The sequence below is a fragment of the Sporobolomyces koalae genome, assembly GCF_050403365.1.
Source record: "Sporobolomyces koalae JCM15063 DNA, S_koalae_JCM15063T_v1_ctg18, whole genome shotgun sequence".
In the NCBI taxonomy this organism is placed as follows: domain Eukaryota; kingdom Fungi; phylum Basidiomycota; class Microbotryomycetes; order Sporidiobolales; family Sporidiobolaceae; genus Sporobolomyces; species Sporobolomyces koalae.
The window spans coordinates 201,904-229,523 of NW_027481753.1; the positions used below are offsets into that span (position 1 = coordinate 201,904).

The following is a 27,620-nucleotide window of genomic DNA, read 5'->3' on the forward strand; positions in this document are numbered from 1 at the left end:
GGGGGCGGTTTGAAAGCTCGCGCTCGAGCGGTAGTGTGAGCCGGCTGATGCCGTGTCGCTGCCAGCTGTGGAGCCTCACGAGCCCGCCGAAAGAAAGCTAAGCGAATGTCGAGCGTGAGGAGACGATGATCATAGATTAGCTCGCGCAACTGAACATCTCTTTCATCTCGAACCTTTTCGAACAATTCGACATGACCCGCAAACTGAGGGTGACAGTGCTCATCTCGGGCTCAGGTGCGCTGCAATCCAAGTCGAGCGAGTCGCGGTACTGCGCGCATCATGTTGACTCTAGAATCTCTCTCTCGGCTGCAGGTTCGAACCTACAGGCCTTGATCGATGCGCTTCCGACGACCCTGTCGAGCGTAGCGATCACTTCGGTCATCTCTTCTCGAACCGACGCGTACGGACTCACGCGAGCGCGCACCCACCCGCAAGGGCCTATACCCGCCGAGGCGTTCCCGCTGCTGAAATGGAAGAAGCTCGCACACAATGCCGGCAAGGACCGTCAAGCGTGGGAACTCGACCTCGCAACAAAAATCAAGGAGACTCGACCCGACTTGGTCGTGCTCGCCGGATGGATGTTGATCTTGTCTGAATCGTTCCTGCAAGCGCTCGTGCACGACTGGTCTGCAGATGGCGACACCGATGCTCCGTTCGCGACGAGCTCGGCTGTGCCCGTTCTCGATCCAACTTCGTCCGTCCTGCCGACGATTGAAACTCCGGGCGCATCGCCCTATCCACCAAATCTCGACCTCGCGAACAAACCGATTCCGATCATCAACCTGCACCCAGCGCTACCCGGCCAATTTCCGGGCGCACATGCGATCAAGGATGCATGGGAGGCGTTCCAGGTGCCAGACGACTCTACCTTTATTACATCGGCGACCCAGTCTGTCAAGGAGGTGCTCGGCGAAATCGCTCTCAAGGGTGGAGACGAGCGCGCTGAGCGAGAAGCATTCGAGCCGCTGCCGAACAAGCGCAGGATCACCAAGACCGGGTTGATGATTCACCGCGTGATCCCATTGCTCGATGCGGGCGAACCGGTCGTCGTGCGCGAGGTCGACATGATCGAGGGAGAGTCGCTCGCCGGACTCGAGGAGAGGATCCACGCGGTCGAACACGAGGCGATCGTTGAAGCCGTCGCAGTGTGCGACAAGCTGATTCGAAGTGGGGAATGGTGGGACAAGAAGGATGTTGGGCGGGACTAGATCTACTAGCATCCACTCTCTGTATACAGCTATTGACCCAGGCATATGATAGCCCATGCGGTATGCGCGAGCGAGAGTCAGGACGCTCTCTGCACCCGAATCGGGTCCGAGCCTGCGAGCGACTCTATGCGCCTCCCCTGAGCGAAAGTTTGATGAAGAAACATCTTTTTCGGTCTCGTCTCCCGAGCGATCCTCACCTGTACGACCCTCGCACCACCACTAGCAGCACGTGTAACAGATGGCGAACCCTCGACAACGCCGCAAGTCCCGCTCGGGAGGCAAACTCAAGACTTCGAAGCAATCTCTCAAAGTGCGTTCTTGTACCTCTTAGCGACTTGCTATTTCTTGCCAGCGGACCCTGATCCTAAGACGTGGTGCTTGACAGAACAAGCACAAGGTGATCGTCAAGGGACCCGAAGTGCTGGCCAAGAACTGGGACAAGACGTGAGGAACCTTCACCGCCCACAAACTTCCCCTCCCTCTGTCCTGTACTGACTCTTCCTTTGCGCTTCTCAGTAAGACTGTCCGACAAAAGTGAGCATACATCTCTCCATCTACTCCTTCAGTATTCCCGCTGATCTGAAACGAAATCGACTAGTTACGCGAGACTCGGATTGCTAGGAACTCTCGACCCGCGTCAGGTAGGAGGACTCGAACCCTCGCTCGAACATGTACCTTACGCCGTCCGATCCGCCACGGCCCCGACGACCCTCGAGGAACTTGACGACATTGTTCCGGAAGAGTACGAATCTTCTTCGGACGAGGACGACGGCGAGTCCGTCTCCAAGCACAAGCTCGACAAGGGCAAACAGAAGCAGCAAGAGAAGTTGCAACCAGGAATGGCCAGGATCATCCGGGACGAAAATGGCAATGTGCTTAAAATCGTCGTCGGAACCGAAGAGGGTCAAGAAGTCGAAGAGGACATTGTCGAGCCGAGTCGAGGCGGAGAAGACTCGGAAGACGAAGATGAGGACGATGGTGAAGACGAGGAGCAGCCATGGGGAGAAGCCATGAAAGATTGGGACGTTACCGAAGACAAGATTGCTGAGGAGGATCAGGAAATGCCCGACGAGCAAGTCGAGCGAGACCCGAGAAAGGTCAAGCAGGGCATTCCGATCGAGGGTGCACTGCACAAAGTGCACGCCAAGACCGATGTCGTTCGAGGTGAGTAGATCCTGTTCCGCTCACGCTCTGTCCAGATGCGACAGGCTGACTCGGGGTTGGTCTATCTACAGCGCTCGAGGAGAGGGCGTCAAACAAGACCAAAGTCATTCGACACACTTCCGAGTTCGAGAGAGATTGGCTCGTCGCGCTCGTGGAGAAATACGACGAGGACATTCAGAAGATGGCCCGGGATCGGAAAGCAAACGTGTGGCAAAAGACTCCCGGCGAACTGAGAAGGATGTGAGTGCTTCTTGTCTTTGCGCAATTGCCTTGATGCGATCTGACCAGATTCCATTGTATCGTCCCCAGGATCAACAAGGCTGGAGGATTCGAAAAGCTGAGAGCGGCTGCTCAGGCATAGACGCCCGCTGTCTCCCTTACCATTTTGTATTGTCCACCTAGTTCCTTCGCAGCATTCCCTATCATGTCGTTCGCCGTTCTTTTGGCTCTTGTACTGCTCGTAATACCAGCGACTCGATCACGCTACGCGTCGTCTTTCCGGCTCGTGTTTTCCAAAGCTCGATCTGCGAACAAGCCTCTCCAGGTACAACAAGCAGTCGTCAAGAGTGAATGCAGTTGAAGCTCGGCCCTGAGATCTGAGAGTTCTTCCACCGCGAGCATCTCAGCCCCGGCTCGGTTCCAGTTCCAGGGGCAGAGCACAGCTTAACCAAATCTTGAACATCCTTTGCAATTCCAGGATTGCCATACATGAATGCCACATATTACGACAACTTTCAGGAGAACGGAAGCAAGCAGCAGAATCAAACAGGCGCCGCACAGCCGAAGGAAGTCGCTGCTCCAGCCTTGAGCGCTTCACGCAAGTCCGTTCCAGCTGTTACAGAAGAACGTCAGCATATGGTTGCAGAAGCTGAGAATTGGTGCGTCACGACTTACTGGCCCAGAGTCCAAGACCGGCTGTAGCCAGGGCCGCGAGGAACCAAAGGAAGAGGAGCGATCTGTGCACAAAAGGCATGTCAGTATGGGGCGCAACAGTCAGGTTACGAAAACCGAACTCACTTGTATACCACGCGCTTTGCACCACCTCCAAGAGTACCGCGCGACCATCGGGACTAGGCGAAAATGCCAGGGTTAGCCCAAGTGAACTGGATTCGAGCCGCACGCGATCGCAACTCACCATCGAAGTCCAAGTATCCCGTCGACGAGGGGCAACGCCAGGAGTAGTGAAGGGCTCGTCGAGCACCATGGCGTCCTCGTGCATCATGTATCCAAGCATGAGCGCCGGAGGGAAGGTGTAACTGAACTGGAAGATGCAAGCTGCGGCGACGAGTCCCGAGAGTGTACCAACGGAGGGGATGGCACTTCCGACGACGAAAGCGATTCCCCAGTAGACGACCACGAGCGGAGCCCAGATGAGGTGTCCGCGTCGACTCATGAGGGGAGGCTACAAAACACGAGCTTGTCAATAATGTTCCCATCAAGATTCGACAGAGCAACAGAACCTACGCCACGAAGGGTGTTCTCAATGACGTTGATGTAGACAACCTTGAGACCGATGTTGCCTGGATACGGGCAAGCTCGTCAGTGAATGGTCTGATGGCACGGGATAGATTGCCTTTTGCGCCGATGCATTTTTTGGCGACCCGCAGACAGAAGGGGTTCCTCACCATAGAGAGTAGCAGCGATGATACCTGATCCATATCGCTTTGTCAGCGTCTATCAGGCGAACTTGACAGCAAGAATGGCTCACCAGTGATCAGAGCAAACACGTTACAGATCGTTTGCCACGAGTACTTGCTGATGCCTTGGTAGGCGAGGGCCAGAGTGTACTGCCCTTGGAAAGCATAGACGAAGATACCGTAGAGAAGGTAGGCAACCTGTAGAAGAGCAACTGTCAGTTCCGAGCTGATTGCAAAGCCTCAAGGATGTCCACTTACAACAATGAGGAGCTGAGCCAAAGCCATTCCCTTGATGAAATCGCGAGGACGCCTCATCTCGGCGATGATCTCGGGGAAGATCATAGCACCACCATACCTACAAAGCAATCCCTCGAGTTCAGCGAACGCACTGGTCTTGCAGGTTGGAGAGACTCACGCGAAGATCATCTGCGGTACAGCGAGTGCCTGATCAGTGACGAGCCCGGATTGTCGAGAAAAGTTCTGCGACTCACATTAAAGACTCCGTTCACTTGCGCGAAGATAGGGAGGGGGACCAGCGCAGTGACCTGGGGAGGTCCGCTGTAGTCGATACCGGCAGCTTTTGCAGCGGCATAGTTCGGCGCGCTGTGGGCGACGAAACCCATGCTGAGGAAGATGATGAGAAGGTTGAGCCAGACGGAAGCGTTCGCGAGACTGCCGATGCCCTAAATTTGACCAAGCTCGTTGTCAGATGAGCCTGATGTTCGAGATTGCTTCGAAAGGGGACGAACCTTGAGCGTCCTGATTTGTCCCGTGATCATACCGCACAGGGCCCAAACGACAACGCAAACAGAGAAGCAAAGAGTGTGGCCTCCGGGCGCGCCATTGATGATCTGCGCGAGACTTTGGCCGTTACTGAGACACTGCGAGCGACAGAAAGCATCAGCGTGAGGCCCCAGCATGAGAGGATGTTACAATCCAAGCGTACGATGAGTCCGACGTTGAGCGTCAATTGGATGATCTGGAGGAACGAGCACAGATGCCTTGCCCAGGTGCCGAAGATTCGCTGAGCCAAATCTCCATACAGCTTGATCGGGTACCTCAGGGAATCGGTTCCGAGGAAAACCTTCCAGAGGAGCCAACCTCCGAGGAATGCGAAAACGCCGAACAAAAGGTAGAGAATGATGCCGGGAGCCATTCCGATCGAGGCGATCGAGTAGGGCGCGTTGAACGGACCAAGGATGTCGCAGGTGATCAAGTAGAATACACTAGCCCATCCTGCTTGGCGCAGCACGCGCCGCGCGTTGACGAGAGCCGTTTCGCGTTCGCTGAGACCGGCGGTTTGATCCTCGTCGTGGTATTCTGACGATCCAACTTCGCTGACATGGCCTGATCCCTCCTTTTCGCCTTTCGTGTCGCCTTTGAAGGTGTGGAGAAGTGAAGATAATCCGGCCGAATGAATCACGGTCTTGTCGGCATCTTCGCGCTCTCGCTGCTTGTCTGCCCAGAAGCGGATCTCGGCGAACGACGGTTCGTAATTTTCTGTGTACGAGAAGATGTGTCAGTATCTCGGCTTACTTCCTCGAATCGAGAGCAAAACGAACCATTGCTGTAGTGGACGGGCGCGTGAGCTTCGTGGAATTCTTTCTCAGTCTCGTTCAACTCTCGTTGGGGGTCCGCAGCTCCTGCGACTGCAGCGGCTTGCATGTTGTGCGGTCGGTGGGGGCGAGCAGATAGGGTCGAGCGAGAGCGGGTGGAGAGAGATATCTTTGTAATGATTTGGATGCTGACCGCGCACACGATAGGGCGACGACGCCCGAACTTGGATACACCGCGTGCACTCAGGTAACCAAATTTGGCTCAAGTTGCCGTTTGATGTCACTGCGAAAACTCTAGAAGAGTTTGACATGCCGGCCTAAATTTAGCTACGCATGCGAAATTGGCTCACGGGTTCGAGCTGCTCAGCTCGTCAAAAATTGATTTGCAGTGTCAAATCCAGGACTCCCGGCTCGGGGTCTGAGTACCCTTGTGCAATGCCGCAGGCAATGACACGTGTTCAAAACGAGAGCCTGGACAGAGAAACGAGATGCCCACGCTGCCGCACATCGCGCAGTCCATGCGCGAAACAAACCACGAGGTGAGCTCGGCAAAGCGAGGACGACCAGCAGAGATTGTGTCGTACTGCGAGCTGATCATGCGTTCCCCGCGGTTGCCCCGCTCGCCGATATGCCGTCCGTATCTGCAATCCATTTCTTCGTGGCGTCGTTCACGCCGTCGTCTTTTTCGATCCAGAGTCGGAACTCGCGTTCCTTTTTGTAATTGAACCAGGTCTACAGTACATACACGGAAGGAGAAACGATAAGATCGACGTATATACGGCCCCACGAGGCGCAGAGGACGTGATCGGGACTCACGACACCGACGAAGTAAGGCATTGCCTCTGCAGTCTCTTTCGAAGTACACTGCTCGAGCCATCCGAGGCGCTCTTCGATTGGCCCCTCCCAACCATTCCTGCGCGAAGGCGACGAGCGCTCGATCAGCGGTTAGCGGCTTCGAGGAACGAGCGCATCGCCTTACCCTGTCTCGCCGATCGCAAACAAAATCTTGCCGTCTGCACAATATTTCGAATACAGCGGCTTCATGTGATCGACGAACGAGTCTGTCTTCTTTGAGGGGTAGTAGTCTACGAGCAAACAAAGCGTGAGCTGCGGCCAATCGAGCGATCTGCGCGACTCGAGGCGACACACCGATCCTGTGAAACCTTTCAGTGTCAGTCGCGAAGCTCAGAAAATCTGAAGTCGATAGTAGATAGTCGACTCACCCAAGAAGATGCACAGTAGAGAGATCGTCGGGCATGAAGGCGACGTAGTCTTCCAGAGCTCCCGCCACATTCGGGGTGAACTGCGTGGAAACAAGTCAGCCTATGGCGGCAGCGCGCTGGAGAGTAACAGACAACATGACGCACAAACATCTTCACCTTTGGGTTGTCGGCCACGGCGGCAGCCACAGCTGCCCAGCCTTCTTTGAAATCGCTCGCGGTACCCTTGTATGTGCCATCGGATTGCTGCAGAACAAGGAGGGTAGTCAGCTCGAGCGTACCTTGATAGCAGAGGTTCCGTACTCACATACCAGTTCACCTCGTGGGCAAAGCGTAGTTGCACCTCGATCCCTTCGTCGGTGAACTTCTTCATGACTTTTGCAATCGCCAAAGCTTGAAAGTTGTCGCTCTTTGTGAGACCTTTCCAGCCTTTCGTCGGCATGACGGCACTATGAACCGAGATGTATTTGTGAAAGCTAGTCAAAGGGTAGATGCCAGGTACGCACGGCTGAAAAATGCAGTTGCACGCTTTAATATCGTCAAGCTGCGCTAGCAGCTGAGCGCCATCCCACTCATCTGATTCGGGAAGCTGACTGTACCACCCGTAAAAGGAGGACTTGATCCCGAGACCCTCCGTGATCTTCTGCAAGTTCTGATTGGTATAATCCGGTAAGAATCCGATACCAATATTATTGCGCGCGAGACCGCTCAAGGTAATGGCTGATCCTGTCGATGAGGCGGTCGACTTCGAGGTCGAGTTCGAGTTCGAGGTTGAGGTCGAGCTTGCGACAGACGAGTCAGCTGAGACTGTGCTCGCTGCACTGGTGGTGCTCGAAGCGCGAGGGGTCTCAGTTTTGCCGCCGCCCTGGTCTGCTGTGGGTGAGACCGATTCTGTGGCAGTGTTCGAAGTTGTGTTCTTTCTAGACACCAAGAAGGCGAAGCCGCCGACAACTACGAGACACAGGGTGAGCGCTACGCCAAGAAAGCAGATCAGCCCTGTTCGCGACTGCTGCACATTTGGATAGGCGGAAGGACCGCGTTCGGTTTCGGCAAGCGAATAGGAAGTCCTTGCTTCACGACGAACTCGACTCCGTCTTGGGCGAAGTCGCTTTTGTGAATCAGAATCCTAGAGGGCCACAGTACACTTTTCATTGAGGCACGAATCAAGGTACCGAGTGCGCAGGACTCTCACCGAATCCGATGCTGTCGAGCTTGCGTCAGCATACTGTTCGCTACTGCTGCTGGATCGGCTTCGGGACTTCTGCTCGCCTCGTCGTTGTTGTGAGGGACCGCGAGCATTGTCCGCGTCATCCTCGGACGAACTATCGGTTGTCGAATAGCGGGACCTCGGCATACGGAGAAGTGCAGTTGAGAGTGCTCGACAGCGTGTATTGTCAATTGCAAGCAGAGGGTTCGAGAGACGAAAACCATAGCGCGGAGTCCGGCATGTTGCGCGGTGGAGGGAGACGCTACAGGCCCGAGCGGCAGGCGTTCGCGCGAAGGTTCACTTGTAGGCGACTTCGAGCACGGTCAGCGGAGCGCAAGATCACGTCACCAAGCTGAGAAGAGCTTTGCGCGATTTGATGTCGCGATTGAAACTCGCGACGAATTCGAAACCAGCGACGGGCGCCGCTAGCTGCACCGGATCGGCTCGATCTCGAATCAGCTTTCGCGCGCTCTCTTCAACACCATCGGTCGAGCCGACACGAGATCGCAATGGTCGCTCCGGACTATCCTCGCCTGCCACGGTCGTACCGCCTCGCCTCGAGCCAGATCAGGACCGCGTCTGTTGCCGCAGTGTCCAACCCGGCGCTTCGCTCAACGTCATCTTCCTCTCTTCTCCGCGCAGCAGCCGCCCTCGCCCTCGCTGCTCATGCCGGAGAGGATCGCTACACGCTCCGAGTGGAGGACGGACGGATCGTTGAGGGAGACCTGCCCATGGATCATACCGAAGGCTCTGCCGAGCTGCTCACGCAAGTTGGGTCGTCGCGAGATACCTCGAGTACGGACGAACCGAGAATAGAGGTACTTCTGAAGCCAGATACGAGCACCGAACCGACGACCCCGATACGCATCAGCCTGGAACCGACGCTCTCGCTCGATTACGACTCGTCTCTCCTCACCCAGCTCGAGGCGGAATGGTTCATCGCACACGTCGCGACCGCGTTCCGTTCCCTCGCAAGTCTTGTGGACCCTGCATCCCTGCGCTCGATTCAGCTCGCTCCTGCCAGCGAACGCCAACAACTCGCTACGTTGTCCCAATCCTCTCCGCCGCCTCAGGTGTACCCAGCAGAATGTCAAACCCTTCCCGCCTTCTTTCTACATGCAGCGCAACTGTATCCCGACGACCCTGCGTTGCACTTTGCATCAGCGCCTGATGCTCCTTCTTCCGAAGAGCTTGTGCTTTCGTTCGCACAACTACATCAACTAGCTCGCTTCCTGGCGCAACAGCTGCGCGATGCAGTCTCGGTCGACGTCAGGGACCATATTGGCGATTACGTTGTCCCATTGTGCGTCGACAAATCACCCGAAATGATCATTTCCATGGTTGCGATCACCTTGGCAGGGTTTGGATACCTCGCGCTCGAGCCCAATTGGCCAGCAGCACGGAAGAACACGATCCTGAACGAGTTGAGCAAGGAAGGCAAACTGGCCCCAGTGGCACTCGTGCAAGATGTCGATGGAGAAGATGAGCAATGGCGCAGCTGGCATGCAGAAGGCCGCGATAGCACGCTTCTACAAACCGTCATCAACCCGAAGCTTGTACTACAGGAACTGCTACAAGGCGACCTATCGAAGCTCGAAGAGCGCACCCTGGTAGACACGCGGAATTGGGCGTCGCCAACCGAGGATGATATCGCCTACGTGATCTATACGAGCGGGACGACCGGGGTCCCGAAAGGAATCGAAGTTCAGCACCGGAACGTGGCCGCTTTTCTAAGGTCCGTTCGAATCGCTTCTCCTCAACGCAGTCAGGCGTTGCTGACCTGCCTACAAATTCATCAGGAACTATCGCGACGTCTTTGGCCGCGCAAGAGGAGAACGCGTGCTACAATTCCCTAGCTACTCGTTCGATGTTAGCGTCATGAACATCTGGGACACCTTCGCAGTACGTCCTCCCGAATCTTTCCTGATCTTGATCATGATTGGGCACTGACACTCTCTGAACACAGCATGGATCTACTGTCTGCATTACTACTCCCGCTTCGCTCTTCTCGGACCTCGCTGGCTCGATCCTCAGGCTCGACTGCACCCTAGTCGACCTGACTCCGACAATCTCGTCGCTATTGTTCGAGCACTATGACGCTCAACCTCGAGAAGGGGAAACGGCAAAGCAGGCATGGCAACGAGCTGGGTTCCGGATCAAACAGGTCAACACTGGAGGTGAAAAGGTCGAGAAGGTAGTAAGAGAACGATGGCGAGAAAGAGGAGTTCGAGTTGTGATCGATTATGGCCCAACGTGCGTTTCGTTGTCTCCGATTAGCTTTGTTACAAGCTGCTGATCCTGACGGCGCACCGCTGAATCAAACAGAGAAACAACAGTTGGTGTCGTGTCGAATCAATCGCTCGAACCTACGCCATCAAACGGTTTACCCATCGGGCGGCCCACCGGTCTGACAAGAATTCACATCCTATCGACTTCTTCGCTCACGCCTCTTCCGCTTGGCTGCATCGGCGAGATTTGCGTAACCGGAGAACAAGTCACGCAAGGATACGTACGCAAACAGCTCAACGACGGGGTATTTTTCGACCTTGACGACATTCAAGCCAGCTCGTTGGGTATCGACAGTGACAGGAAAGAAGAGCGGAGGCTGTATCGTACCGGAGACCTCGGAAGATGGCTTGCGGATGAAGAGGGCAACATCGAATGCCTTGGCAGGAAGGACGGCCAGGTCAAAGTCAACGGATTGCGGTGCGTGCACAGTCTCGAAATCCCGGATCCTCTCGAAGCTGACACTTTACCTTTTTCTGCCGACAGGATCGAGATTGGGGAAATCGAGGAACACCTGTCGGCCAAGACAGACCCAGCTATCGTTCGCGGGATTGTCGACAAGTTCGAGACGGAGAACATCGCTCCTTCTCTGGTGGCCTTTCTGGAGCTGTCGCCTTCATTCCTCGAGCAACAACAAACGAAGAGCAACCTATCCATGGACTCTACCGACTTGATCCATCCCTTCACTTTGACGCCTGAATTCGCCTCCCTTACTTCGTCCCTGCAGAAGGCGTTAGGCGAGAAGGTCACGCACTACATGATTCCCCGCTACTGGCTCGCCGTGACTCGCATTCCGACCGCCGGCATGGGCAAAGCCGACCGAAAGACCCTCAAGAGTCTCGCAGTTCAGCACGACTTCCGACAGAGACGCTCGCCGAAGAGCGGCGCACTAACGGCAGAGAAAGTCAAGACTGCAAGTAAATATCACGATGCAGCTAGGAAAGCATGGGCACGGGTACTCAAGCTTGATGTCAACGAAATCGGCGACGATGACGGCTTCACAGAATTGGGCGGAGACTCGATTCGGTTCATGCGTATCATCAGCGTGCTGAGGGAAGGCGGCTGGCAGATCGGATTTCGACAGCTCGGGGAAGCTAGGAAACTTGGCGAATGTGCTGCAGTCCTCGAACGCCTCGACTCGAATAATTCGGCAAACGAGAATGTTGCCGCGCGGCCGACTTACCAGCCTTTCTCCCTCATCACAGACGACATCCGTGCGCCCCTCCTGGAAGAGCTCGATTCCTCGAGCGAATTTGCTCTGTCAAGGTCGTCCATCGTCGACATCTATCCTACCTCGCCGTCGCAAGATGCCTTGCTCGCGCCTTCTTTCGATTCCCCAGTCGGACATTATTATGCTCAAGCTATCTACGGAGTCAAAACAGACATTGGCATAGACAAGCTCGAACAAGCTATCGAGCGGCTAGTCGATAGACATGAGGTCCTTCGCACAGTTTTCGTCCTGCCCGAGACACTCGGAACGACTGCACAGGTGGTTCTTACGAACAGTGACAAGCAAGTTCAGCGAGCGACTAAGGTCGAGAGAGTGCGCGTTGAGAGCGAGGGAGCGTGGGATCAGACCGTCTCGGTGAGTCAGCCTCGCTTCATCACTTTGAGTATCTGTTCTGATCAAGCGAGAAATTTATGATCGCCAGGACTGGTTGAGCATGGATCGCAAACGCTTCCCGTTCAGATGGGGACAACTGCATGTCTCGTTCGCGCTCTTCGAGGACAGTAACGGCCACAGAAAGCTCGGCTGGAGTCTTCACCACGCAATGAGGTAAGTCACGAGTATGTCATTTCTGTCAATGGTCCAGAGCTGAGATCTTTGGGACGAAACAGTGACGGTTGGACTCTCGAGCTTCTCACGGCCGATCTGCGAGGCCTCTGCTACGATCTCGAACTTCCAGACCGCCCTCCCTTCAGCTCCTTTGTCAGCTGGTGGGCGAGCGAAAAGGGCACGCCGTCGTCGACAGCAGATTACTGGCGCTCGCAGCTCACAAATGCAAAGCCCCTCCACTGGCCGTCGCAAGAACCTCTTCAGGGTGAGATGCTCGCAACTACTGCAGCAGCGATCTACCACTGGACGGGAGATCTATCAGGCCTCTCGCGCAGAAACGGTATTACACCGGCCATCGCCTCTCGTCTCGCAACCTCGATCGCCCTCGCGCACCATGCCGATTCGCAAGACGTGACCCTTGGCATTGTACGGTCAGGTCGCGACGTCGATGTTGATCTCGCCGACACGATGATCGGTCCATGCGTCTCGGTGCTACCATCGCGCCTCGTCCTCGAAGCAGAACAATCGCCTTCGCTACTCGAACTCGCCCAAGCCGAAACAAAGGCTGATCGCCTCGCGCGTCTGCACCAGCGAGTGACTCTTTCCGATCTCGCACGCATTTGCTCCTTACCCGGTCGCACCGATTTGTTCGACATCCTCGTCACGTTCCAATCGCTGGCTGAGCTCGACGAGGACGAAGAAAACCTTGCCCCATGGCCGATCCGTCAACCTCCAGAACGCATTCACATGCCGACGAATTACACGCTCTCGTTCGAGTTCACTCCCGAGAAGAACGAGCAGGACAAGCTCGAACTCGCATGCTATTACGATCAACGCATCATCAAGTCAAAGGCGGTCGACGCCGTTCTCAAAACGATCGCGCAGGTGCTCGACTACCTGACCACTGCGCCTTGCACTCGGGTCGGAGAGCTCAAGCTCGGTGAATCGGCTCCCAAGATCGAAAAGAAGATGGTCGCGCAGCCTCCTCAAGGCAAGACAGGATTTTCGCAAGAAGAGCTCTCGAGACTCGCTCCGCTCATCGGCAAGCTCAAGAAAGAATGGGCTGCGGTACTACGACTTGACGAAGCTGACTTTGAGGCGGAAGAATCGTTTGGTTCGCTTGGCGGAGATTCGGTAAGCGTTTCTTCGACAGTGCTATACCCCTCCTCTCCCGGCATTCGCTGACGCAAGAGCGTTGTCGCGACAGATCTCGACCATGCGACTGGCTGTCAAATTGTCGAAAGCCGGACTTGCGATCCCGACGCAGACATTGGCGAAATTGCCCACACTCGTCGAACAAGCTCGCTGGCTCAGCGAGCGGGAAAGTGCATAGACAACTACATTTGCTACTAGACGCCGACTATTCGGGGGTATTAATTGCGCGATACAAGCGAATTTCAGAAACAACATTCGTGAGACTCGAGAACAGAGAGACGGAAAAACCAAAAAAATGCGAACAAAGACACAGTTGAGAGAATCCTGATGACCACACCAACCAGAGAATACGGACCGGATACGCGACAGGACACTCATTCGCTGTCACTCGTATCGGGATCGTCTTCGGCGGCACCACCAGGTAGATCCCTTTTCCACTTCTCCTCGATGATGACTCCTTTCGCTTCGGCAGTCTTCTTGACCGTAAACCTCCAGGTATCGTTCCACCCCGTGCCATCCCCTGCGTTGGCCGTTCCGCTGTTCTGTCGATCCGGCCTGCTGTTCGAGCTCTTCATCTCGGGCAGGGTGAGTCGCTCAACTGACGGCGGATCGTGCCGCATCTTGACGAGTGCCGAGTGAACTGCTTGAGGCGTGAAAGAGGGAGAGGCGTGGACGAGCAAATGATTGAGGGAGATCGCTGGGAGTAGGAGCGCGGCAGGCGAGATCAGGGGGCCAGAGCAATGCAGGAGCTTGAGATGAGGCAAGAAAGGCAAGGATTGATCCATGGGGTAGTTCGTATCGTCTGCGACAGAATAAAACCGAGTCGAGTTAGTCTCATCTGCTCAGGCTTCAGAAATACGGAATTGGCTGCAACGGACCTTCGGCTTTTGCCGCACCGAACCACGATCCGCCCACTCTGAGCTCGACGAGACTCGGACACCGCTTGAGCACATGTGTAAGTCCTCGCTTGGACAGCAGTGAGGATCTCCAAAGCGTGAACTTCTTCAGATGCCTCGCGTCGCCTAGTATCTGAAGCAGATCCGTATTTGTGATGCTGCGAGACCGCTCAGGTTAGTACTACGCGTATTGTGACGTGTTGTTCGAGCACGAGCTCACTTGACTTCGATCAGAATCACCTCCGTCAGTCGTAAGGAGTGGCCTAAAGGTGGAGGTAGCGTTGAGGAATCGCTCGAAATGCCGCATAACCGCAAGGTGTGCAGATTTTTCAGTGTTCCGAGAGGCTTGACAAACTTCATTCATCGAGAGATCCGTCAGTGCGAAGCCTTGATGGAAGCGAGGATAGGAACGCTGCACAGGCTCACTTGGCTAACCGCCCACATACTCATGTCCTTCTTTGGTCTCCAACCAACATCCATCCCTTCCTGCCGTCCTGCGCCACTGTAGCCAACAGCAGACGGCTCCACATCTTTCGTGAGAACCTGCAGATTCTTGAGCTGGGAAGGGCAGAATAGGCTAAGTCCGCGGTTATAGATTCTCACAGAAGGGTATGGCTCACGTCATTGAAGGAGTTGCACAGAGATTGAGTCCAAGCGGCCGACGAGGCTGGTAGATACAAAGTCAAGACAAGGAGTTGTCGACACGAGCCGATGATGCCACACAATGAGTGCATCGAGTGGAACAAGAACCAGCCTGCAGACAAATGCGGTTCGGTCAACATGAAGCAGCACTCTCAATCGTCAAGCTTCACTCACCTAGCCACTGGCTCGATGTTCTCGACATGCTCCCCACATCCGCCGTGACGCTTCTGACTACCTTGTTGACGTCGTTGCCGTGCAGCGTTCGATGGATTGCATGCGCCTGTACCCTAGTATCGACCCTGAGATTCCTGTAGAGCGCAGCGCGTGCATGGGGAAGCAGGCCCTTGCTGACGAGACAGAGATTGGCGAGTGAGTTGAGGTCGGGACGAGGGACTTCGGCGTCTTGCGCGGTCGCAGCGCCTGCGAGCGGGATGACAAGGTGGCTGAGGATGAGCGCGATGAGTTCAGTCGAGAGCGGACTGAGTCGGTCGAGCAGGAGCGGCGGTTTCGGAGGAGGCGACGGAGACAGGGATGGAGGCCTTCCGGGAATTCGCTTGGCCTGCTTGATCGCTTTTGCTGCAGCAGTCGTAGGCGAGGCCGTCGCTTTGCGCTTCTTGCGCACCGCCTTGGAGGGACCAGCGGTTGCGTTGGCATTCGTGTTGTTGTTTGCCGGGTTCGAGGTGGAGCTGGATCCGGTAGCGGGTAACACGCCAGACGATGTCGAAGGGACAGGATCATCTGCAGTTGGACCACTGGTTCCGCGTAGTCTGGCGCTGCTGCGGGTTGGCCGTGCCATCGAGTTGAACGAACTTGTCGGGCGATGATGACGAGGGGCCGAAAGGTCTCTTCAGTCTGGCGCGGCAGCCAGCAGCGCGTAGCAGGTACGCGTCAGAGACGTCTTAGAGACTGTCTGACGTGCGGCGCGCTCGAGCCAGCGAGATGCAAAAAATGCAGGAGGTCAGCGTCGTCGCGCCGAAGCGCCGCAACCGACGCGCGACAGCGATAGATCTCAGTTCCATCGCTTGCGCCTGTGATACTGCATAGCCATCAGCTTGGCTGAAGCAAGCTGCTCGTTGCGAATGGTCGGCGTCTTGACACAGATCCGCTGACGTGACATGATCTCCCTCATATTGAGGTTTTATAATGAGCCTGGTGACCGTCTGGGTTCTTTCTCCTCTAACTGGCTGATATGCTACCCTGTACAGCTTGCACATTCTCAAAAGTGCAGAAAGTACCGAGCTCGCTTTCAGGGCGAGGGAATACGCGGAACTCCCTCGTGAACGCCGACGCTCTGACCTCGCTGATCCTCCTTTGGCTTAGCGGTCTCTCGCTTTCTTTTCCCCTGTCGACTCTGTCTGGCCCGCTGAGTCAAACTTGCTTCTGGATGCACTCTGTGTCTCGGCTGGCTCCCGTGCTCTGTAGCAAGCTGCGCGCTCGACTCAGACGGGTAATTCCAGCGAAACCGCCTTGTGCAGTTGAAGCTGTTCGGGCGCCTTATCCGCAGACCAGCCATTCAGTAGGACAACACATGACTAGGTGCCAGCTACCGGGTCCGACTTCGTTACACGAATGATTCAAGCCAGCAAAGACAAGGCGACGACAACTCGCGAGTTTGAGAAGGCTTTGCCGCCAGTCTTGCCGCATCCGGGCGACTTTCCTGTTCCCCCTCACCTTGTCTTTCCTCCGCATACATGTAGTCTATTTCCCTCATCCGTAATCGACTCGGAGCCGATTGTTCGCCTTATTGCGGGCCGCGATTCAGAAGCCCACTGCTGCTGTTGCCTGCCGCTCTCTTCCCTTCCCATCGCTATAAAACACCCGATTGTCGCTGCCAGCTCGGCGGTCGAACGCCTCTACACACCCACACTCGTTTGAACACGACCAGCACTCGCCAAGATGCGATTCTTCTCGCTCGCGGTCATTTCTCTCGGTCTCAGTTGCTCCACTCTCGTTCTCGCAACGCCTCCTCCCGACATGATCGACGCTCTCGAGGCCGCGAAACAGCGCGATCATCACATCAAGCGAAGCCACGGTAAAGGCGAGCTTGAGAAGAAATGGGTCGTCTTGCCCAGTTCGGACTTGCCCGAGCATCTCGTAAGTTGAGCCAGCCTTTACGGTATTTGTAGAGTACCACTCACGACATCTTTACCATGCATGCTTCAGAAGCAAGGTCGCCCGAACTCGGCACCCGTTACGGAGAAACGTATCCGCCGCATTGTCAAGCGCGACGAAGCTTCGTCCGCTAATACGACCGCGGCGCCCGCGGGTGAGAATTTGCAACGCTCCTCGCTTCCTTGGACAGTGTCCTGACAACTTTCTGTCACGACCAGCCACTCCCGCTTCCTCTGTCGCCCCAACTTCGACTTCGGCTTCTGCGGATCTCCTCAATCCATTCGACTGGCCCCAAGCGGCGCAGGACGAATACCACTCGAAATTGGACGAGTTCAACAGGATGGACATTCTCTCGGTTTGTTGTTTCCTCCTCGTTCACCAACAGTCGATGGTCTCGTCTTGACGCATTGCGTGTATTTTCCTCGTTACCAGAAAGTCGGACTCGGTGCAATCGTTTTGGTCGGTGTCATCCTCCTCCTGTCGATCTTGATCTGCACGTGCAAGATCAAGCGAGCGCGTAACCGCCGCCGCAAGGAGAAGCTCCGCCTCAAAGCCGAAGCGGCTCAGATTGCTCAATTGTACCGCTCAAACACGGCCGCATCGGCTCGTACGACCAACTCGAGCTCAACTACAAACAGCGAGAAGAAGGGCGGCATGTTTGGCTGGATGAAGAAGAATGACGCGCCCTCGATGCGCGAGACGCACCAGAACCGGGCTCAGAGCTGGGACGCCAGGGCTCGCGGTCTCGACTCTTCGAGAGGAGGTCAGATCCCCGAGGCACACAAGGCCTCTGGAGGCAGCATGAAGAGTCGCACCAGGAGCTGGGCCATGTGAGGCGAACCCAACTGTCGTTGATTAGGTCGGGGTCAGAACGCAAGGAGCGGAGCGAACCCGATCCAGTACTTTGGGCTCGACAAGACACATTTTTACATCATTCAGCTTTCCTATTCATCATTTCATTCATTCATTTTGTAGCTCATCATCATTGCAGCCAAATGTAGCATAGACAGGTCCCGTTTCCTCACATTCGGGCGATACCCTATAGAGTGCGAGAAATCGAGAGCCCATGAGCTGAGTATGTTTCGACAATTCCGGTACAGCGTGAAGTCTGCGCATAGTACTGCTGATTAGGCGCGGAGAAAGTCAGCGATGAGCTAGTCGACGCGCGTGCGGAGTCGATCCGAGCCGAGGATTGCGCATCATCACCTCGACATTTCGCCCCACTGCTCGAAGCATGGCTTGAAGAATCAGCGACTGCAACGAACGAGAACAAGCATGCCGATTCCTTCGCTCGCGTCGTTGCTCGCATACCTGCCGAATGTATCGGTTCCGCCGCTCATCCCGCTCCCGACGAACCTGCAACAACGACTGATCGCGTACCTACTACGCAAGTCGCTCGGTGGTATCATCAAAGGCGGTCTCGACTCGAACAGGATCGAAGCAGACATCAGGGATGGCAGCTTTGGAATCAACCAGGTCGAGATCGATCAACAAGTGAGTCGCCACGGCCCTTGGCGGGCTTCGGAACGCCCCATATATACCCGCAGGAGTGTGAAAATCGTGCTGACACCGTCTACAACAGGCGATCGCGCCTCTGCTCGCATCGACCCCCACTCTCGCCTTCGTTTCTGGCACCATCTCGAACGTCTCTGCCAAGGTTTCGTACCCGCTTGCACAGCTGTCACTGGCTCTGACAGAGATCGAAATCGTTCTACGCGTTGAGAGCCGAGCAGCAGCCGACGAATGGCTCAGGCAATCGACCGATACCCTCGCGCCGCCTTCTCCGGCACTCGACCGACATGACAACACGGCTCAAGACTTGACAGAGTCTATCAACTCGATCGCAGTCGCGCAAGATTTTATCGAGCATGAATTGTCACCAGGCGAAGATGCTGAATTACGAGCGTCCTTGCACCTGGCGCCATCGATCGCCTCGTCAGACTTGCTCCTTCCCGGAGCTTTCGGCGGCGCATCAAGAGCCGCGACTGCTGGAAATGAAGATGGAAAAGAAGCAGAGGAGGTCGAGACGACCATGTTGGCCGGGCTCATCGAGAGGATACTTGCTCGGCTGCACGTCAAGGTCAGTAGGGTGAATGTGAGACTTCTCTGGAGCGAAGACGAAGAGACGGAGGAAGAGAACGAGATCGCAATCAAGATTGACGAGGTGGAGTACATTGGCGACGCAAATTCAGTCGAACAGACAAAGCAGCACGCGACGCCTCTTCGCGAAGTCAAGGTCTCTCCTCCCCAAGTCCTGCTCAGACTGGCACAATCGCCATCCTACTCGAGCTCCGCATCTTCTGCGCCTTCCTCTTCCGGATCGTCGACGTCTGCATCTACCGACGAAATCGCCCAATCCGTTTCACTCTCGACAATCTCCCTGCCACCGACCACACATTATGGAAAGCAGGGGTCACCGGTCTCTTCAGAGACTGGCGAGTCACAATCAGAATCTGATTCCGAATCTTCAGGCGACGAAAACGATCTTTTGGCCATGTCGCAATCCATTGCAGACCTTCGGACTTCGACAGCGTCTCTTGCCGAGTCGCGGACGAGTCGGAAGGAGGGCAGAGACAGGCAGAATATTCCGCAGCCGGTCATGGGCTCGATACAGGAGAGCGCAGGAAGCGAGATGTTCTCAAGCGCTACCTCCTTCGTAAGCGCCCGATCGGTGCATACAAAGCTACCGTCTGAAGGTCCCAACGCAGCAGAAGAGCACAACTCCAGTCCGTTCCACAATCCTGATTCTCCGCCTGCTCGCCCGGCTCCATCACAATCCAAGCCAAATCCTTTACGACCGGTCATTGCCTTTGGAGGTCTGGCCGCTGCGGAACCCCTTCGGTTCTACCTCTCGACAGTCGCTGTCGGTCAGCCCGGATCTAGCGGACAATCGCGGCTGAAGCCCACGTTGCGCCTGGCTTCGACTCTTCCAGCTGGATGGATCGCGGCTTTCACAACGACGGAGCTTGCGGCTCTGCTACGCCTTGTTCAGCTTATCGATACGATGTCGGAGAAATCGACTTCGACTGAGAGTCGCTCAGCTTCCGCCGCGCCCATTTCTATCGACATACTGCTCAAATCGATCACTGTGATCCTCGCCTATCCGGACACGCGTGCAGAAGATCTTTTCTCAGCTTTGTGGAGTTCGAAAGATCCAAGCTCACTCCCATCTGCCGTCATAAAGGCGCCTCACCTACGCCTCAGACTCGATGCCATCACCCTCGCCGTACAAGACGGTTCGACCACGCTGAACGTCAGGCATCTGACTTTGTGCGAGGCTCTGAGCGATGATCAAGCAGAGAAGCAGGCATGGAAAATGTTGCCGATCCTTGTATCGGATCATGGACTTATGAGGGAAGGTAGTGCCGACAGCGGAGGAGACTGGATATCGGAAGGAGCTCAACTCACGAAAGATTGGCGGATCAAGGTTCCTTCAACTCCCAGCTCTCTCGGTAGTGGCGGTACTCGAAGGAAGACAACGCCTCAGGAGGAAGACGAGCAAGCAGGATGTCCAGCTATCGGGTTCGAATTGACGAAGGATGAAACAATATCATTCCGACTTTCGCCTTTCCATCTTTTCGTCGACTTGACCATTCTGTCCAGACTCTCAGAGGTCGTAGCAACACTGACGGAAGCCGTCAAGATAACCGGAGATGGCGCAGCGACCCCGACACCATTGAAACATCGCGCCTCGTCGTCTGCCCAAACTAAACACGTCGGCCCCGTCGCTTCAGAGCACGAGCGTCAGGGATTCCTCCCCTCTCCATCTCAACCGGAAACCCCCAAACTGCAGCTCTTGTGCCCTCTTCTTCGCATTGAGCTTAGGTGTCCAGCGCCGAAAAGCCTGAGAGCGGAAAAGCGGCAGGCCAATCTGCTGCGGGGCGGAATCGTCGTGGTGGATCTCGCTGCCCTTTGCACCGAATATCATAATGAGAGTTTCGTAGCCAGGTTCTCAGAACTCCGAGCTGGGATCAGAAAAGCAGACGGCAGTACGTCTCAACTATCTCTGACTGATGTTCTTATGCGTATCTGACCTATTCTTCGTACACTAGCTCGAAAGGTGGACGGCATCCTGAGCGTCTCTTCGCTTTCGCCTTCCGATCCTGCGGCCGTAATGCCTGTGACCGCGTTCCAGCCAGCATTGCCAGGGTCAAATCCAAATCTGCGACTGGCCCTTCCACTAGTTCATGTCAAGCTCGACAAACGAGGCCTCGACTCTCTTCAGCTTTTCGCCGACGACCTCAGCCAGTTCTTGAGCGCCGAGCTCTCTGCATCTAGCTCGTACGGCGGAAGCTCGATGGGTCACAACAGAGAGAAATTGATCGGATCGAGGTACTTTGGTACGAAGAGTTTCCGGGGATCTGCTCGGTTCGGCTCAGCGTCAAAAGGGGATGCATCCGAGTATGAAGGGGAAGGCTCCGGCAATGGGCGCGACGAAGGGACGATCAAGCTGCAGCTCGAACTGGACGTAACAGATTGTGAGAATCTCTACTTATATGTCACTGTGACTTGATAGCTAACCAGGGTCTTTCCGAGAGGGCAGTCGTCGTCGATCTGCTCCTTCCAGTCGTACAAGCTTCTCAAGCCACAGCAAAGACATCCCATCTTCGTTTGCTCGCGTCAGACATCTCGCTTGCCGTGACGACGCATGAGCACGCGGCGGACGATCTCCGCGCCCGAGCACAGATTGGAGATGTCAAAGTCGAAGAATTCGGGACTGCCAGCGATAGCACGAAAAAGATCCTCTTGGCTCGGACGATGCAACGGGACATCGTAAGTGCCACATCTCGGACGGTACAGACAGTACGATTGATGCTGATATCGTTGGTCACGTCCAGACATCCATTGCTGTCGAGCCGCTAGTCAAGATTGCTTTTGCAGCTTCAGCCGATCCGCAAACGGACCTGAAAGACTCCAAGATCGAGATCGGAATTGACGGAATCACCTATCATTCGGAGATAGGCCATTTGTATCTTGCACAAAGCTTGCAAGAATTCGTCAAAGCCCCTGAAGGAGTACGTCAATACCAGACAAACCATACTTGCAGATCAAGCAGCTAAACCCATCCCTTGCACAGGCCTTTGAACAGGTAGTCCCCAACGAGCTTACGCGCCTCCGTGTTCGGCTCTCCAATGTTTCCCTACAGGCGACTCCTCCAAACTTGCCTTCCCGTGTTGTTCTGACAGTCAATGAATCGACGATCAAAACCGACCTCATGCCAGATTTACCGCGAACCTCCTGGACGGTCGAAGTCAAAGGCGCCAAAGTCTGGGCGGTCGAAAGCGCCGGCGATCTCAAACAAGCGGAAACTAGAGGATCTCGGTCGACCTCCCTCTTCTGGAAGGTGCGTCTGGAAGAATGACTCGACGCTTCCGCTTTGCTTTTCAAGCTGACACGCATATGCCATCCCGCTCAGTCAAAAGGATTCGCGCAATTGGCAGAGCTTGAAAAGGCTTCCATCGTCGCTCGACAAGGCAACGGCCTCGTCTTGCCTGATTCCGAGGTCAGCGGTTTGATCGTCAGACTCCGCAGCTTTCCGCTGACACAACCGAGCTGTTCTTGCAGCTCCTCGTGTCAAATGCGAATGTTCGGCTCGCGCTCTGTGCCGACTCGATCGCTGCGCTCACGCTTTTTGCCGACGAAATCTTGAGCGATCCAGCGCTGCAATCTTCGACTCAAACACAACCGTCCAGAGATTCCCAATCGATGAGAGCCAGCGCCACGGAAAAGCAGTCGACGATGGATCTCTTCGGTTTGTCTAGCTCTGAAAGCATCACAATCGGCACAAAGCTGATTTTGTGTGACTTCCTGCAGCGAGCGTTGATGACAATGCCTTTGAGCGAGCGCCGTCGATTCACGATTACCCGGAGTTTCTCGGCGACGATGTGCCGGTCAACGCAGATTATCTGGCCAGGACCTTGTCGCAGCGAAGCAAGCAATCATCGTCGAGCACTTTTGCGTCTAGCACGGCGACACGAACCCCGACGAGTCGGGTGATTGAGAACATTGAAGGGGAGACTGTGAGGATGCTCAGCGCAAAAGGCTTGCAGATCGAGAACGACTGGTTGGCAGAATCAAAGCGCCGTGATCAGGACCACACGTACGTCAAATGGCTCCTGTTTCACGAATCTAAAATTGACTCGTTTCCACCCGAACAGCGCTCCTGCAAGCCGAATTCGATTGCGCCTCACAAACACGAATTTGTCCGTGCAACTTCACGAAGGCTACGACTGGCTCACGACCCGCAAAACCATCGAAGAGGAAGCGAGAGCTGTCCGCCGACGGCTCGAAAAGATTCGACAACTGCTCGCCAGCGGACAAACTCCAGACGCGTCAGCCGAAAATGCCTCGGTTCTCATGTTTGGATCTCATCAACTCGGTCTACCACCGGGAGCGAACGAGATGACCCCCAAAGACCTTCTCGCTGCCATCGATGAGGAGCTCAATCAGGACCCTGCAGACGAAGGTGACTCCGCGAGCACTGCTGCTTCGAGCTGGCAAACCTTCCCCGGAGGAAGATCTCGCTCAGAAGCGGGACCTGGCAAGCCTGCTTCGACCGCAGTCGGAAGAGGGAGAAAGAGGCTCACGCGCTCGAAAGCCTGTGCAATCGAGATCAACGTCCGTGGCCTGAACGCCAATTTCGACTCTTTTTCTACCGACTCTCCCTCGATCACACCCGCGACTGTGGCTTCGTCAGATGCACCGAGACTCGCTACCAAGATTAGCGTCGAGGTGGACTCGTTTGACATTCTCGACAATATTAAAACCTCGACTTGGCGGAAATTCCTCACCGAGATGAGAGCCGCCGACGGAGGTCTAGTGAGAGCGAGCGGGTCGCCGATGGTCAAGCTCGAGATACAGACGTTGAAACCGGCTCGCAAGGGGGATAGTGCGCAAGACGAGATCTGCATGAAGGCGGGTTCATTTCGTAGTTTCCACTCTCAAGAGGAGCTAACCAGAATCGGGCGCAACATGCAGATCAAAATCGCTCCATTACGCTTGTATATTGATCAAGATGCTCTCGACTTTTTGAAAGCCTTTGGAGCGTTCAAAGGGCCTCCAAGCGCGCATGCGACTCTCAAGACAGCAAGCCCGCCACCGGAGCCCTTCTTTCGTAAGTCCCATTTGCGAAAGATGTGCTTGTTCGGGCTAATGCAGTTGCGCGGCGCTCGACAGAACGAGTGGAAGTTTTACCGATCAAGATCAAACTCGATTACAAGCCGAAACGAGTCGACTACTATGCGCTCAAGCAGGGTAAAACTGCAGAGTTGATGAACTTTTTTCACTTTGACGGGTCAGAAATGGTCCTTCGTCATCTCATTGTCACTGGGGTACGTGCGTTTCGTCATCGACCATTTTCTGATCTTTGCGCTCAAACCAGTTTGTCACTCCTCAAGGTTTCGGGTACGACTACTCTGTCGAACCTCGTTCAAGACATCTGGACTCCGGACGTCAAGGCGAACCAACTCGCAGACGTGATCAGCGGGATCGCACCGGTTCGATCTGTCGTCAATGTGGGTTCGGGAGTCGCGAACCTCGTGTTGCTTCCGATCGAGCAATACCGCAAAGACGGTCGAGTCGTCAGAGGTTTACAAAAGGGAGCACAAGCGTTTGCAAAACAGACGACGCTGGAAGCGATCAATGTGGGAGCGAAACTCGCGAACGGAACTCAGGTCATACTCGAACAAGCGGAACACGTACTCGGCGCGAAATTCTCACACCGCGTCATGGCAGACACGGTCACCTCTCCAGAACCAACTGTGGGCTCGTCGAGTGAGGTTGGGTTCGACCCCGATGACATTTCGGACGAGGAAGAGGTCAACAACAAGGCTCGAAGTCGTTACGCAGAACAACCTGCAGACCTTCGTCAAGGAGTCGCTTCAGCATACAAGAGTCTAGGCGAGAATTTCAAAGAAGCGGCTCAAACGGTCCTGGCAGTACCGATGGAGGTTTACGAGCGATCTGCAAACGAGGTCAGTCTCCATACGAGCTTTCAAACGAGAACTTGCCTTGAGGCTGACAGTTCTCTGTGCGTCTGTGAACCTGTACAGGGTCCTGTTCGCGCCGTCGTTCGGGCAGTGCCGATCGCCGTCTTGAGACCCATGATTGGAGCTTCGGGAGCAGTTTCGAAAGCGTTGCTAGGGTTGAGGAACACGCTCGATCCGGATCAACAACAAGGAGAACTCGAAGACAAGTACAAACCCAGACCAAACTCGTGAAAAGATCACCGAATTTCACTGGATACGCGATACCTTTCGATTCCCTTCTCTCCTCTTCTCTTTTTGTCCAGTGTATGTACGAGTACAGCTCTCTTTTTTTGTCCTTCTCCTCGTCTCCGCTTCCTGCATACCTTGATCGCGTTATCCGCTTGTTGCTTGTTGTTCTTTCCCTCGCGTTTCATCCCGTATTTCCTATCTCAAGTTGGTAATCAACACACACACTCTCTCTCTCGTGCGCCTGTATTGCAGACATTGCCCAAGCTCGCATTGAAACGAGATGACGTGCCCTGTCAGCCTCGAAAATCCCTGAAAACAAGACAACCATGGTATATTTCGAGATTTTTTGCACTACGACGACGAGGACGAAGAGAGTGGGAAAAGAGCGATATGTTTTTTTTTTCGGCAATGCTGACTTTCGAGAAACTATTGTTGGGTCCGAGGTCCGTTGTACTGCTGTCCAAAACCATAAACACGTCAATAGGGCCCGAGGAAAATCGAAGGATCGCAGAAAAGAAACTGACTCTTTGTCCACCTCCGGAATGGTATCCACCTCCTCCTCCTCCTCCTCCTCCACGACGACCTCTACCTCCTCGTCGATATCCACCTCGTCCCATCCCCGCCCCCGATTCTCCAAACGCTTCCATATTCTTCTCTCGTTCCTTCTCTCGATCGTACCTGCCACCACTGTACCCTCCACCTCCGATCCCTCCATGACGACCGGCGAGGTGTTGAGCTTGAGGATCTGCCCGAGTTTTCGCATCCGACGAAATCGAATCAAAGAACGATTTCGAAGGGTTGTAACTAACTTCGGCCGCATTCGTAGCAGGAGGAGGTACGACGAAATCGTCTTGTTCTCCACCTCCAGAAGAAGGAGCCTTGGTCGATTCGGGCAAAGCAAGAGGTTTTTGAAACGCTGCATTGGCAGAAGCGAAATCGAAATCGGTATCGGGGACCGCGATCGTAGGTTTGTTGCCGCCACCGTTTGAATTGAATGGTTGAAGGGGTCGACCAGGTTGAGAACGAGATGGAGGAGGTGCACCTCGACCGGAAGCAGGAGAAGCTCCACCAAAGAGGGAAGCTCCAACGTGATCTTCACCACGACGAGGTCGAGCCTGTTGTTGTTGTTGGGGGTACTGCTGTTGTTGGTACGGTGAGGTTGTCGTATTCGAGACACTCGTACGCGACATGTCTTTCGCGAGTTGTTCAATCTCGTGAGCTTGCTTCTTGACAGGAGCAGCAGGATCCGTTGCGGCTTGTCCATTCGTCTCGGGGCGCGTCTCTTGAGGGGTAGTGGGCGCCGCGGCAGAGTCGGTCGATTCAGGAGCCGCGGTGGTGGGAGCTTGTTGCTTCTCTAGGGCGGGAGAGGGGGCAGTCGCAGAAGCGACCGAGGGGCTCTGGTTGGCGGCCTGTTCTTGCGGTTGGCGAGGTTGCTCGAGGTGCATCGGGGGAGGAGGAGGGCCTTGCATGAAGGGCGATCGAGGGCCGGGAGGACCTGGAGGGAAGCCGGGACCTCCAAACGGTCCAGGGGCTCCAAACGGCGGGTACGGTGCACCGTACGGTGGGAACGGAGGGTGGGGTCCACCGAACGGAGCGCCAAAGGGCGGGGGAGGGTAGTGACCGAACGGCGGCTGGCCCAAGTGGGGCGGGGGCATGTTGTACGGAGACTGAGGCAGCGGCGGTTGCGCAGGTTGCTGCTGCGGGGAAGGCTGCGAGGGTTCAGCCGGTTTCGGGGGCGACAGCGAGGCGGCAGGAGCAGGTGCATCCGAGGGAGGAGCAGATGCAGCAGGCGCGGGAGCCGGGGTCGCGGCAGGAGCTGCAGCCGCGGGGGCAGTAGTCTGCGCGGAAGCATGTTGTGTCAGCGATGGCACTCGGAAGAGAGGGAGGGGCAGAAAGATGTGCGTACGCCTACGATGGCGGGGTCAGCCATGGCGGGTTCGTCGGTTGGGTTGGATGCTGCGGGTGCCTCGATCTGGAGGTCCTTGACATCGGATGCGCGAAAGACGATAAAGCTGCCCGTGGTGCAGAGGGGGTGAGTCAGCGAGTGGGGAGAGAGGGACAGGCAGGAGCGAGGACCGACTCGTAGACATTGTCGCTCGGGGCGACTTCCTCGGCCGGGTTGGACTTGCGTCCTTCGGTGCCGAGAGACCGGACTGGATGGATGGAGGGCGTGAGCTGAGCGAGACGAGAGGGAGGATGAATCACGCGACAGACTGACCTTTCTCGAGCGAGACGGTCGCGGCTTGCGGGTCGATCGAGTGGAGGACACCCTGGTACCGAATCTGTCAAGGGGTCAAGCACCCGACGGCGTGAGTGACGGGCACTGGGCGTCCCAGGTTGGCGAGGGGTCGAGGCAACTCACGTCGGATTTCGAGATCAAGCTGATCACGGACCCGATGAATTGGGCCGCCATAATCAACAACCAAACTCGGAACAGGGGCGAAAGAGGCAGAGAGGCAAGAGAGAGAGAGAGGAGAGAGAGTGCGCGAACGAGTTGCGACGCCCAGCTTGATCAACTCCACCGCGCGGCTGTACCAGTACCTA

The 27,620-nt window shown here is 55.5% G+C and overlaps 9 protein-coding genes across 9 annotated transcripts; 5 read left to right on the forward strand and 4 right to left on the reverse strand.

Moving 5' to 3' along the window:
* Positions 1-191: 191 nt before the first annotated feature.
* On the forward strand, positions 192-1,208 carry ADE8 (phosphoribosylglycinamide formyltransferase; the record flags this gene model as incomplete). The annotated part of the gene is made up of 2 exons (XM_076678950.1): positions 192-255; positions 313-1,208. 2 exons carry the CDS (start codon positions 192-194, stop codon positions 1,206-1,208), a joined length of 960 nt encoding a protein of 319 aa, XP_076533947.1.
* A 238-nt stretch (positions 1,209-1,446) lies between these two features.
* NOP16 (Nop16p) lies at positions 1,447-2,733 on the forward strand (the record flags this gene model as incomplete). Its single annotated transcript, XM_076678951.1, has 6 exons — positions 1,447-1,518; positions 1,594-1,652; positions 1,725-1,742; positions 1,807-2,372; positions 2,444-2,612; positions 2,682-2,733. The coding sequence occupies 6 exons, from the start codon at positions 1,447-1,449 to the stop codon at positions 2,731-2,733; spliced, it is 936 nt and encodes a 311-aa protein (XP_076533948.1).
* Positions 2,734-3,133: 400 nt separating this feature from the next.
* On the reverse strand, positions 3,134-5,674 carry JCM15063_001818 (uncharacterized protein; the record flags this gene model as incomplete). The annotated part of the gene is made up of 13 exons (XM_076678952.1): positions 3,134-3,204; positions 3,267-3,328; positions 3,390-3,442; positions 3,508-3,774; positions 3,837-3,892; positions 3,998-4,021; positions 4,081-4,207; positions 4,268-4,364; positions 4,425-4,435; positions 4,501-4,692; positions 4,759-4,890; positions 4,956-5,509; positions 5,572-5,674. The coding sequence occupies 13 exons, from the start codon at positions 5,672-5,674 to the stop codon at positions 3,134-3,136; spliced, it is 1,749 nt and encodes a 582-aa protein (XP_076533949.1).
* Positions 5,675-6,159: 485 nt separating this feature from the next.
* On the reverse strand, positions 6,160-8,139 carry JCM15063_001819 (uncharacterized protein; the record flags this gene model as incomplete). Its single annotated transcript, XM_076678953.1, has 9 exons — positions 6,160-6,297; positions 6,382-6,478; positions 6,545-6,650; positions 6,715-6,719; positions 6,789-6,868; positions 6,933-7,031; positions 7,093-7,234; positions 7,292-7,911; positions 7,978-8,139. The coding sequence occupies 9 exons, from the start codon at positions 8,137-8,139 to the stop codon at positions 6,160-6,162; spliced, it is 1,449 nt and encodes a 482-aa protein (XP_076533950.1).
* Positions 8,140-8,501: 362 nt separating this feature from the next.
* Positions 8,502-13,388, forward strand: JCM15063_001820 (uncharacterized protein; the record flags this gene model as incomplete). Its single annotated transcript, XM_076678954.1, has 8 exons — positions 8,502-9,727; positions 9,792-9,894; positions 9,959-10,245; positions 10,318-10,698; positions 10,765-11,863; positions 11,931-12,055; positions 12,118-13,189; positions 13,263-13,388. The coding sequence occupies 8 exons, from the start codon at positions 8,502-8,504 to the stop codon at positions 13,386-13,388; spliced, it is 4,419 nt and encodes a 1,472-aa protein (XP_076533951.1).
* Positions 13,389-13,584: 196 nt separating this feature from the next.
* On the reverse strand, positions 13,585-15,544 carry JCM15063_001821 (uncharacterized protein; the record flags this gene model as incomplete). The annotated part of the gene is made up of 6 exons (XM_076678955.1): positions 13,585-14,012; positions 14,089-14,264; positions 14,327-14,460; positions 14,533-14,664; positions 14,727-14,860; positions 14,923-15,544. The coding sequence occupies 6 exons, from the start codon at positions 15,542-15,544 to the stop codon at positions 13,585-13,587; spliced, it is 1,626 nt and encodes a 541-aa protein (XP_076533952.1).
* A 1,100-nt stretch (positions 15,545-16,644) lies between these two features.
* On the forward strand, positions 16,645-17,694 carry JCM15063_001822 (uncharacterized protein; the record flags this gene model as incomplete). The annotated part of the gene is made up of 4 exons (XM_076678956.1): positions 16,645-16,842; positions 16,912-17,014; positions 17,079-17,215; positions 17,293-17,694. 4 exons carry the CDS (start codon positions 16,645-16,647, stop codon positions 17,692-17,694), a joined length of 840 nt encoding a protein of 279 aa, XP_076533953.1.
* Positions 17,695-18,135: 441 nt separating this feature from the next.
* Positions 18,136-25,079, forward strand: ATG2 (Atg2p; the record flags this gene model as incomplete). The annotated part of the gene is made up of 14 exons (XM_076678957.1): positions 18,136-18,354; positions 18,443-20,849; positions 20,913-21,338; positions 21,404-21,633; positions 21,699-21,875; positions 21,938-22,204; positions 22,277-22,363; positions 22,426-22,612; positions 22,675-22,960; positions 23,019-23,775; positions 23,839-23,974; positions 24,037-24,191; positions 24,258-24,833; positions 24,912-25,079. 14 exons carry the CDS (start codon positions 18,136-18,138, stop codon positions 25,077-25,079), a joined length of 6,078 nt encoding a protein of 2,025 aa, XP_076533954.1.
* A 423-nt stretch (positions 25,080-25,502) lies between these two features.
* On the reverse strand, positions 25,503-27,489 carry JCM15063_001824 (uncharacterized protein; the record flags this gene model as incomplete). Its single annotated transcript, XM_076678958.1, has 6 exons — positions 25,503-25,532; positions 25,601-26,914; positions 26,983-27,088; positions 27,157-27,229; positions 27,295-27,358; positions 27,439-27,489. 6 exons carry the CDS (start codon positions 27,487-27,489, stop codon positions 25,503-25,505), a joined length of 1,638 nt encoding a protein of 545 aa, XP_076533955.1.
* Positions 27,490-27,620: the final 131 nt, after the last annotated feature.